The sequence below is a fragment of the Physella acuta genome, unplaced genomic scaffold (assembly GCF_028476545.2).
Source record: "Physella acuta isolate Inbredline_101_S28 unplaced genomic scaffold, ASM2847654v3 ptg000634l, whole genome shotgun sequence".
Classification (NCBI taxonomy): domain Eukaryota; kingdom Metazoa; phylum Mollusca; class Gastropoda; family Physidae; genus Physella; species Physella acuta.
The window spans coordinates 18,579-30,215 of record NW_026732153.1 but is presented as its reverse complement, the minus strand read 5'-3'; the positions used below and the strand labels follow the sequence as shown (position 1 = coordinate 30,215).

At 39.6% G+C, this 11,637-nt stretch overlaps 1 protein-coding gene across 2 annotated transcripts; it reads right to left on the bottom strand.

The window, feature by feature from the left end:
- Nucleotides 1-395: 395 nt before the first annotated feature.
- On the bottom strand, nucleotides 396-10,523 carry LOC131948258 (zinc finger protein 652-B). Of its 2 annotated transcripts, none has more exons than XM_059309794.1 (9): nucleotides 10,463-10,523; nucleotides 9,875-10,157; nucleotides 6,186-6,954; nucleotides 5,305-5,666; nucleotides 4,540-4,696; nucleotides 3,344-3,513; nucleotides 2,673-2,838; nucleotides 1,511-1,594; nucleotides 396-1,088 (listed from the first exon to the last, which is right to left on the bottom strand). In XM_059309794.1, the coding sequence occupies exons 2-9, from the start codon at nucleotides 10,067-10,069 to the stop codon at nucleotides 469-471; spliced, it is 2,523 nt and encodes an 840-aa protein (XP_059165777.1). In that variant the 5' UTR covers nucleotides 10,070-10,157; nucleotides 10,463-10,523; the 3' UTR covers nucleotides 396-468. The 2 variants fall into 2 exon arrangements, with proteins under 2 accessions (XP_059165777.1, XP_059165776.1); XM_059309793.1 differs by having other exon boundaries at nucleotides 10,407-10,492.
- Nucleotides 10,524-11,637: the final 1,114 nt, after the last annotated feature.

The window sequence follows — 11,637 nt, the reverse complement described above, 5'->3', positions numbered from 1 at the left end:
CATTATTGCATTTCTGTTTATATTAACAACAAATAAATAGAAGGATTTAAAACACTTATTAGCAGTTAAACTAGATCTATATACTTTGAAATTTCACCATAAATTCATCTTCCTCACAAAATGTTTATAAATACATGCTGACGTCCACGAAGTCAGACACCTAAAGCAATGTTTTAAATACATCTTCAGTCACCAAAGGAAGGAATTCGGTGATTTTTATTTCATGAAACAAGAAAGACTGGCTTCACAGAATGCTATGTACATGGATGGTTCGGCTATGACAATTGAAGGCTGTATTCGAATATTTGTGTAGTTACGGCTGTAACTTACTTTGACTATAATACATTTGGGTAATTTAATGCGTGCATAATTAATTTTGTGGGGGGTGGGGGGAGGGAGGATAGAGATTCAAAATATTTTTAAAAAAATAATAATAAATCACATTGTTCGAATTTCGAGATCACTAAGTCAAAAGACATGGCCGTTCCATGGATTCGATCCTGCTTGCATGGGGAACCCAAGGGGTAATGTCCCCATTGTTGGGAATATCTGTCCTCCGCGCATGGGTGGCAGTTCCGGTGACAGAAAAGGCGAGAGCGCATGCGCAGGATTTGTCGCGCCGAGTTTAGAGGAATGGTGAGCGACATTTTTCACAAAGTTTTGCAGGTTTGAGGATTTCAGATTCTGGGGCGCTGTCTGGGGGCTGTAGAGATGCTGGGGCGCTGATGGGAGAAACCAGCGCTGAGGTTCTGCGTGGGGTGCGGCAAAGAATTGTCTGTACGCCACCGGAAATTGATGCAGATGGGACGAGGTGACGTATGCGGGGGACGGTGAGGAAGTTCCAGACGGCATGGCACGAGGTCTAGTGACGTCAAGGCGTTTGGGTCCGTCTGTAGAGGTCAGCCTGGAGATGCTGAAGTCCGTGTGACGCTGGCGTGAGAGTGTGCTGGACAGCGAGGTGGACGAGGACGACGTGACGTCATGGTGCTTCGTGTCCGTGCAGCCCCTGCAGACTCCGGACCGGATTTCTTCGGCGAGTTCCAGAACGGCGCCACAGGCACAGCTGGTGCTATCACTAGAGTCTGTCACTGTGGAATAAATGGAGGTGGTGTTAGTTCAACTTATGGGGGAGTAGGATCAGTAAGAGTGAATAAAGTAAAGGGAGATAACTGGATTAATTCATTATAGACGTATACGTGGCACGAAATAGTAGTCATGGTAGTATATATGGGAGTAAACTGCGTCAAATTCTATACTTGGAATAGGGGGGTGGGGGGGGGGGGGGACAACTAAAAATGTTGTAACTATACGTTAACGTAAAAAAAGGGATAATTATAGACTTTGAAAATAGGATAACTAAGGGACCAGATTTGTCAAACTAACGTGACTAGAACTAGGAACATGATTAGATGTTAGAAGAATTATAGGTAGGCTTATGATATTAGAGTTAGGATTAGGAGAATATGATTATGAGGGTGTGATAAAATTGGTACACTAAAAAGGATCTTACATTCGTGGGTTTTCAGGTGCGTCTTCAGGTTACACAGGAGGGCAAATTTCTTCTGGCATTTCAGGCACTCGTGTGGCTTGTCACCTGAAAAATCATTTTACATTTACTATCAAATAAGGCTTAGTAATGTAGTCGTTTTCTTCGTATAAAATCATCTTCAGTTAATATGATTCAAGATATAATTTGATTGTTATGCCAATATTTATGCAATAGTTTTAAAAGTTTCGTTAATGAAATGTGTCCAGTCAATTTTTGCTCAAGTAGTATTTTTAATATTTTTGTGTTATAAGTGTGAACTCGTCATGTGGTTTTTGTATATACGATGTGAACTCACCTAAGTATACTTACCTATGGTTTTTGTGTTTGGGTGAACTAAAATAAATGTATTAGCATGTTGTTTGTATGTCTAAAATGTGACCTCAAATGAATGTAGTAGCATTTGGTTTGTGTCTAAAATGTGAACTCGCCTAGATATGCATGGTTTGTGTCTAAAATGTGAACTCGCCTAGATATGCATGGTTTGTGTCTAAAATGTGAACTGGCCTAAATATGCACGGTTTGTGTCTAAAATGTGAACTCGCCTAAATATGCATGGTTTGTGTCTAAAATGTGAACTGGCCTGAATATGCATGGTTTGTGTCTAAAATGTGTGAACTCACCTGAATATAATAATTAAGAACGAAGAAGAAGAAGAAAGACCTGAATATGCATGGTTTGTGTCTAAAATGTGAACTGGCCTAAATATGCATGGTTTGTGTCTAAAATGTGAATTGGCCTAAATATGCATGGTTTGTGTCTAAAATGTGAACTGGCCTAAATATGCATGGTTTGTGTCTAAAATGTGAACTGGCCTAAATATGCATGGTTTGTGTCTAAAATGTGAACTGGCCTAAATATGCATGGTTTGTGTCTAAAATGTGAACTGGCCTAAATATGCATGGTTTGTGTCTAAAATGTGAACTGGCCTAAATATGCATGGTTTGTGTCTAAAATGTGAACTCACCTGAATATGCATGGTTTGTGTCTAAAATGTGTGAACTCACCTGAATATAATAATTAAGAACGAAGAAGAAGAAGAAAGACCTGAATATGCATGGTTTGTGTGTAAAATGTGAACTCGCCCGAGTGCATGTGTTTTGATATGTGTAAAATGTGAACTTACCTGAATGTAGCAACATATGGTTTTTGAGATTGGTCTGTTTACTGAAACCCCGACTACATACGTCACAACGGAAAGGCCAGGAGCCGTTGTGGATGTACATGTGTGACCTCAGGTCCCCGGGGGTGGGGAAGGATTTTGAACACAGGTCACATTTATGGGGCTTCTCCTGATGAATGAAATAGGGCGTGGTTAAATTATGGGTCACTTAATTAGTTAGTGTTAGACAAAATAAATTTTATAATTTCAACATTAACACATGTTTGGGTACTGTTGAATACTTGAGTCCACCCAGCTCTGATGGGTAACTAAACCATGATAGGGAAACGAAGGCGGCTGGACATTACCCTGCTCTGATGGGTACCTAACTTACGATAGGGCAACAAAGGTGGCTATGCATAATGCTGACCACATTATTTCTTCTGAAGCAGATAAACTACTTCATCTACCCCATGTGTCTTGGGCACGAATGGAAAATGATGTAGACTATTAAACACTATAATGTCACCATTAACACGTAATCTTTGGGTACTATCAGAGGCGTAGCGATGGGGGGGGGGGGGGGGTGATGCCATTAGGTGCCGCATCGGGTGACACCCGACCTCGCTACGCCACTGGGTACTATTGACTACTATTTTATCACACTACTTTGAACACAAGTATCAAATTCCTACCTTATTATGGGTCATCCTGTGGTAGTATAGGTTGGAGCTAGCGGTGAACCGTTTGCCACAGATCTTGCACTGGTGTGGCTTCTCGCCTGAGTGGATGCGCCTGTGGGTGTTGAGCGAGGAGGACGTGGAGAAGGCTTTACCGCAGACGTCACATGCGTGGGGCTTTTCACCTGGGGATGGTTGTATGTCAGAGTGACTTGGATCCACAGATTAGCATTATAGACGATAGCATTATAATTTAAATAGTTTTATAAATGTTCAGGTTTTTTTTTATGTTTGTTGAACTTTTTGTGAAATATTTTCATGTTTGTTATTTATTTTGGAGTAGAAGTATAATTCTGATTAAATTAAAGACGAGGGATTAAAAAGCAAGAAAAACCGAGAGAAACTTAACTAATTTTCTTTGACTTAACGGGTATTCAATCTTCATAATCGAGTTTATTTTGAGGACTTTGGTTGGATAAGTTCTTATTCTGATTAATATATATATAGACTATGGATTTAAAAAAAAAACTCAGAGAAGCGAAACTAATTCTCTGTGACTATTCAGGCATTCTACCTAGTTTGGGGGCTGGGCGGTGGGATAAGTAATTTTAGAGGGGGAAGAGGGGTTGGAGTTCTAACGTATTTTTGGAGCGATGATGTCCTAGACTAGACAATATTGCAATCTTGGTATCATTAGGGGTCGTCCATAAATGACGTTACAGTCGTAGGGGGGGGGGAGGGGGGATCCGTAATTTTTTGACGGTGTGTGATAAGGGGGAAGGGGGGGGGGGGTTCAGATGGTGTGACGTCACTTTTTTGCATTATAAAAAAGCAATGTTAGAAAACTAGTTTTAGCCGCTATTTCGCGTTTTAGAAAACGATTTTAATAAATTGTAATAGGAATTGATCAAAATACTTTATGTTGACAGAGTTCTGACAAGATTTTGGAAAAATATCGATGTTTTAAGAAAAATTCAACCGCAATTTTGAGGGGGGTTGCAGGCTGAGGTGTGACGTCATTTTAGGGAGGGGGGTCTGGCTTTTTGTGACGACGTGTGACGGAGGGGGGGGGGTAAAAAATCGTCAAAAAGCGTGACGTCATTTATGAATGACCCATTAGCCAGATTTAAAGATAACACAATTTGAATGAAGTATTTTGAATGCACATCACGGATTTCGCGCGTCCCAAACCTACCAGCCCTTCCCCTTACCTGTGTGTGTCCGGGTGTGTCGCTTCAGCAGGGAGGGGCGGTCAAATTTCTTCCCGCACACCTCACAAGGCCACCAGCTCCTCTCCCGGCACCTCTTCATCAGGGGGTTGGAACCCTGGGGTTCTGGGGGGTGGGTAGAGTGGGGGCTGTTGGGGCTCTGAAATGGGAGGGGCGAGATTAAGGGATTAGTTCGCCGTGACAAGATTAGAATGTTAAAGGCGTGTGACACATTAATAAAATGATTCAAATACAAATTAAATTTAAAAAAAAAAGCTGTACAATATTTTTTCGAAAAAATAAAGTAATTGTACACTTTGCTTGTTGATTACCTTAACTCTCGTGGTATCCATGTTGTCGGTATTGCTTATATATAACACTACAACTAAACATAACAATAATCTGAACATAAACAGTGTAGTTGAAAAACTATGCAAAGTATTTAAATATGGTTTGACCATGGTTTGAAACAGCTAAATATTTCATTATGTTAAATAATATTTAATTTTCTAAACAATAATTAATTTTCTTTTCTTTTGAGTATTTTTTATGTAAATATTTTTTATATATAACACTACTACTAAACATAACAATCTTAAAATAAATATAGTAGTTGAAAAACTATGCAAAGTATTTACATATGGTTTGACTACGTGTTTGAAATGCTAAATATGCTAAAGAATATTTAATTTTCTACACAATAATTTCTTTTTTATTTCTTTTAAATCTTTTTTTTCTTATGTAAATATTTGAAAGTTTTTAACCTACCCGGCATTCCTGATTTCTGGCCTCGAACGCTGGAGTAAAGGCACTGACACTGGCGTCAGAGTTGAGAGTCTGGAATCTGGACACAGTCCGAGGTTTTGAAAACACGTCAGGCGACCCAAGATCCCGTGGAGGGGCGGCACCCTCCCCGGGGCTCTCGTTCTCTGGCACCGCGGCGCTGTCTCCGCTGGGCATCGGGTGTGGGGGCGCGTCCTCGCTGGTTTGTTCGGTGGGGTCAGGCTCGCGTTCCGTGGGTGAGGAGGTACCCTGCTCGGTGGGGGCCGTGACGTCACAACATGGCTGCTCTTCGTTCAGTAGCCTGGTGGGGTTTCTGACACCGGCTCTGTGGCTTCTAGGGGTCTCCTCTGTTGAGGAATTACATAGAAATTTCCATATAAAAAAACCAAAATAGTTTTTACCTTAGGTTAATAGAAATGGGAAGCATGTGCGTCATTATTTCAACCGGTAATATTGTGTTCTAAAAAACCGTGTAGGTTTTTAATTTTATAAACATATGTGTTTAATTAAAATAAGTATTGTAATATCCTATTAGTTCTAGAAAGGAATACACATGTATTAAATAAATGATATTTATTTATGAATTAAGTCTATAGCACTATAGTCTATTATTATCAATCAAATATGTTAGTAATTATACAATCAAGAAAATTTATGTAATTAAAATTATTATAATAATATGCTATTTTTTTTTTAATTTTTTTTTTCAGGTTTTAAATAACCAAAAATTTTTAATTAGTTGAAACTGACTTAATAGTTTAAGAATACTATATAAAGCTATTTTTAAACTTCACCGATATTGGTTCGATTTACTGTTTAAAGACAATTTAAATATTTTAAAAAGATAAAAGCTTGTGTTTTCTTACCCAGTATATCTTTGATAAAAGTTCCTTCAACGTTATTAGCATGTTCACTACGCACTTCCTCACTCTTCAAAATTATCTCATCACTTTCTTCAGCAGTATCACAATGTGCGGTGTTTACTTCCCTTTTTACATCCGTATTTGAATTGTCTCCCTTCGAGTCTTTCGGGCTAACATTGATTAGCTGATCATCGCTGGCAGTCGTCTCCCTTGAAGAGCTTGACGTCATCATAGGGGAGGAGCAACTCGATTCTTGTGGAATGTTTCTCTTGAAGTTATCGTTCTTTGGCGTGTCGGCAGTCGGCGAGGTGAAAGACGACGAGGATGAAGAAGAAAAAAGTAAAGTTCTTTTGACCTCGTCTTCCGGCCTGACGGTGGAGGTTCTTTCTTTCTTGCACATCACCATGGAAACGGGAGTCGACGTCATAATGCCGAGTTCTTCCCCTCGGTTTTGACGCATCAGCATCGACATGGCCATCTCGGTGTACGGCGTGTGCGAGGCGATGCCAGGGGAGTGGACGGAGAAGGGCGCGGCCGGCATCCGGTCGTAGAACGGTCTTTCCGGTGCCAGATGAAATAGGACGACGATTTCTTCATTTGGTTTGATGGGCCGGGTGACCTGATAAAAGGGATGACCTTTGACCTTGGAACTGATGACGTTGGCGGAGTCAGGGTCGCTGGTGATTTGGACGAACCGGACCCAGTTGCAGTGACGCACTTCCTGTCCGTTGACGTTCATGATGGCGTCGTAACATCCGAACATTCTCCGAATCTGCCGGGGGGAGAAAAGCATGATATTTTTCTTTTAAAACCTATCATTCTCAAAGGGAAGTAAATCTTTTTTTTTCTCTTTTTTTGTTAAGTTCCTTTACCTTGTGTAGACTATTCTGTATGCTTTCCTGAATCAGACCACGCTTTGACGAGCAAATTCGTCGCAATAAAAGACACAGTTTTTGTCAATCAAACGCCAAAAAATTCGTTTGTTTACTGGACGATCGACGAGAGTTCACCGTGCTCCATTTTATCACGTCAACTGAGATTTGTCTTTTTAATAATTTTTTTTTTTGGCTTTATGGACAAATTTAAACAACTAAGGTAGTCGCTTTTTATGTTAACCTTACTTCCGAATCCATTCCACTTTGTTTTTTGGTATGTTACTAATTGGGTGATTTTTCGGTTTATCTAATTTTTTCCACACCAATATCGCAATTTGCATAGTACTATGGAGGCCTAAAGGAACATAATTTAAAGAGCATTTTACTCATTTTGCATATCGTGTATATTTTAAATTGGCTTTTCTACTACCAAAAGCCAAACTCCCACACACCATATATTCTCATGATGGCGTCTATAAATTATTATCTCCCCTACATGGATAACCTCTTAGACTTAGTTTGTGCGTAGAGGTTACGTCCCTTGAGAGAGTATGGCTAAGTCATCATTGTCTCCCCTTTTTTCTTTGAACCCACACACAAGTACAGAACCAGAACGGTAGCCAATCACTATGCAAACATGGCCATCAAGGGACGTTACTCTCTCCGTAAAGAATGTTTCCTTTAGCGACTCCGCGATCCATAATGGCCGACGTAACCTACTCAAGATGGTGATCTCGTGGTCTACACCCCCCCCCTCCCCCCCCCCCCCCCAACCCCACCCTACCACCCACCGACGGAATGCATAAAGCATGGCCCCCATTTGTATCAGCACGCATCGCTTCAGCCGTGACGCAACCCCCCCGCACTCCCACGTGACCCGCGCACGTGCCGCGGAGAAAAGGGCCAGACGGTCAAGATACGGGATCTCGCGTTGTTTGCACGAGACGAGGCTCGCCCTCCGCGGGTGGTCGCTCGTCTGCGGCTTGATACTCTCTAAACGAGACTAAATGACCCGGAAACGCAAGCCATTGCTTGAAAGTAAAGTAAATTCTCCGATCGTCGCTACCCGTACCATCCTTACCCATCCCAGATTTTTACCTTAATGAAATATGAATTCCGGAATTTTTGAGTCGCTATGCATGTACTAAAAGCTTCTACCTAAATGTACTCATTATCTGCATATTAAATCATGGCTATCAGACATTTCTTGAGGAGATTAACATAGGGTTCCATCTAATAAATGAATTAGCGTATGAGCTTTATTCCTTTGAAGTGCGCAAGAAAGCCCTTTTAGTGCATTAAAATGAGTTGTTTCCCTTTTGTTGTTTATTATGTGTAGCTTTCCTTTAAGTCCAGAAGAAATGTAATGCCTTATAGAAAATATTTATGTCCCATCTATTTAAAATGTGTTAAAGAGTATCGCCCCCTTTTTTGTTCAAATATCTTAGGAGTTCTTGCCTTTAGTATACAATGTTAATCATCCAGATGAGTGACAATACTTTAAAAAGGAAAACAGTTCTCTATCACAAATAAACTCATCTGTAAATAATATATATGGTACCATGCATGAATATAACTCAGGTAATGTAGAAATCTACACCTGAACAACACCAGATTCATCAGCACACGTTGAGACACGTTAATTCATCTAGTGTGTAGAATAGCATGGCCAATATAGTATTTGTAGTTTTTTGTTTATTTTTTTTTTTAGAGCTACATCATACCTGTAGATTTATTGACTTTTTGGGCTATGACATAGCTGTAAAGACCTTGAAAAGAAATACGTAACGTTCCTGATTATAACTTCAAGAGCTAAAACCTACCTGCATAGTGCTTCAAGAGCTAAAATATATCTGCATACACCTTCAAGCACTAAAACCTACCTGTATAGACTTTCAAGAGCTAAAACATGAATGCATAGACTTTCAAGAGCTATAGCATACATAATGTACACATGTAGGCCAACATCATACCTGTATATAGCTTTGAGGACTTGCATATAGCTTTCATGCACATGTTATCAAAGTAAAAAAAAAAAACAACTTCTAAATAGGTCTATATAAATATATAATGCACCATGATTTCATAAAATCCAAAATATTCTTCTTTCTCAAGAACCTAAATGGCACCAAGACGAACATCATTGGTGGTGTCCCTTGAGTTAGATTGTCAAAATCCCACTTGTTTTTTTTAAGGCTTTTTCATGCAAGCTTTTACTTGGGCTTCATTCTCCACACCCCCTCACATACATTGCATGTGCTGCAATGCTGACAACCCTTATGGGTCATGTCTAGTTGGTCAGTTTTGTAAACATTTTTGTGCAACCATTTTTCTAAAAAAAAATTTCTGTAGATTATATTAAACAATTCGAGTTACCTACATGGCAAAAGAATAGAGACGGTTTGTGTGTTCGTTACAATGCTACACCTAAGGGTAGGGTTTTCGCATCTTAAGATGGATACCTTTTAGTGCTGATTTAGCTCTTTGTGAGAAAATATAAAACTTGGCGTGTAGCCGATACTGAAACCAGTAGCGTAGCGAGGGGGGCGGGGGGGGGGGGGACATATGTCCCCGGGCGCCGACCTTAGGGGGCGCCAAAATGGGTTGGAAAAATAAATTGAAAGGTTGAGGGGGTGCAAATAGAAAGTTTGAGGGGGGGGGGTGCGAATCAAAATCTCGAGTGGGGGTGCAAATCGAAAGTTTGAGGGGGGGGGGGTGCAAATCGAAAAGTTTGTCCCCGTGCACCGGGAAGTTCGCTACGCCTCTGACTGGAACCTGGTCCCCTTGTGTGAGTGACTGGAAAAAATGTGTACTTACGTCATCGTCCCTGATCACAGCTCGACTGTCCAGTCTGTCCACGCGAACATCACCCTCGTCAGGGTAGAAGACTGTCCCCGGGGGGAGGTGGACGTTGCTCCATATGGTGGCCGCCATCTCCAGGACGTGCATGGGGTTGGGGTGGAGGGTGATGACGAGGCTGAGCTCGCGAGGGATCAACACACAGGCGTACATTGTCACAAATAGATGATGGGGTATTTCCGTAGTGTGAAAGTGAAACTAGAATGTATGGTAGTCGACCAGTGTCATATTTTCACAAAATCTGCGGAAGAATAATCCAGTTTAGCGTTGTGTATACTAAAGAAAACTACGATTTGTTTAAAAAAAGTATAACTTTGCTGTAACAAAATAAAACAGTTATACTAATTACAATCCAAATAATGAACGCTTGGTATGACACATTTTTATGTCAAATTCACAAATTATCTGACTATATATTCACTTTTTTTGTCAATGGAGACTTTACAATCACAAAAATGTAATATTAGTTCAATTTCGAAGCGAAATATACTTGTCTTTTGTTTTCGGTAGAAAACGATTAAAACTGACAAAAACGGTGTTCCATACTATGTTCGTATTCAGCTCTCCCATGTGACGCCACTGCGTGCCAATGGTGAATTGATATCGGTGCTTGTCTGTGTAACTTTACTGAACTTTGTTAAACTACGGCGGATATTGTTATACATATTTTGTAAATATTCCAAGTGGCCAGATCAACTTGTACGTAAACAAACTTTCGACGTCTTGGCCAAAATTATATTTTATACTTTGTTTCGAAAATTTGAATATTTTAAAAAGTTGTCTCTTTTAGATATTAATAAACAATATATTATTTTAAAACAATTTTTGCTAATAAATTGAAATAATTATGCAATTATGTAGATAATTTAAGCTAAATACATGTTCAACATGATTAAGAATATTAGGTCTTGATTGTTTTACGGAAAAAAAAAAAACGTATCCATTTTAAATTGACAAAGTTATGAAAAGAGTTCAATATCAACTATGGGATCGTTATGCCCCTGTGACTAGTGTTGACACAGGTTAACACAGGCTATAGTACGGTCAGTTCGTGGGTCTATTTGTGGAGACGTCACTGAGTTTTGACCGAGTTGTGTCGCTGAGTTAACGTTAACATTAGCATATACCTGAAATAACTAATTAGTTTCTTGCTAAGTAAAGCGAAATGTGTGTACCTTAACCCTATCGTACTTGCACTAACACGGCATCTATACAAATCCATATTGCTTTTTTGAAATTATTTACATTTGGATCCTTAATTGGCCAGATAAATTATTATTGTCGTTTTACTTGTACGTTGCGTAGCTTCTTCGTCACTCAATTAATTGAATCATAAAACCTTTTAGGTAAAGAAAATGAGTTATAACTACGTTAATAACACTATGTTATGGAAATATGATTTCATATTAACAAAAACTGTACCTCGAAATGGGCTAAATCAAACTTAAAAAAACATAGCCTGTCTATATTTGTGTGTATATTCATTCATTTTAACAACCCATTACACAATATATTACACACCTCCATAATGCACTAAAGACCCCAGCATAGAAACTAAATAAATGGGTATTATGGAATATTATGGAAAACCCGCTAAACGAAGTTTATAATGCGATTTAGACATTAATAACCGAGAGTAAGTGTATAGAAAAGATCGATTTAAATCTATCCCACCCTCCCACAAATTGTGGAGGGGGGGGGGGGGAGAGTGAGGTGTGCTC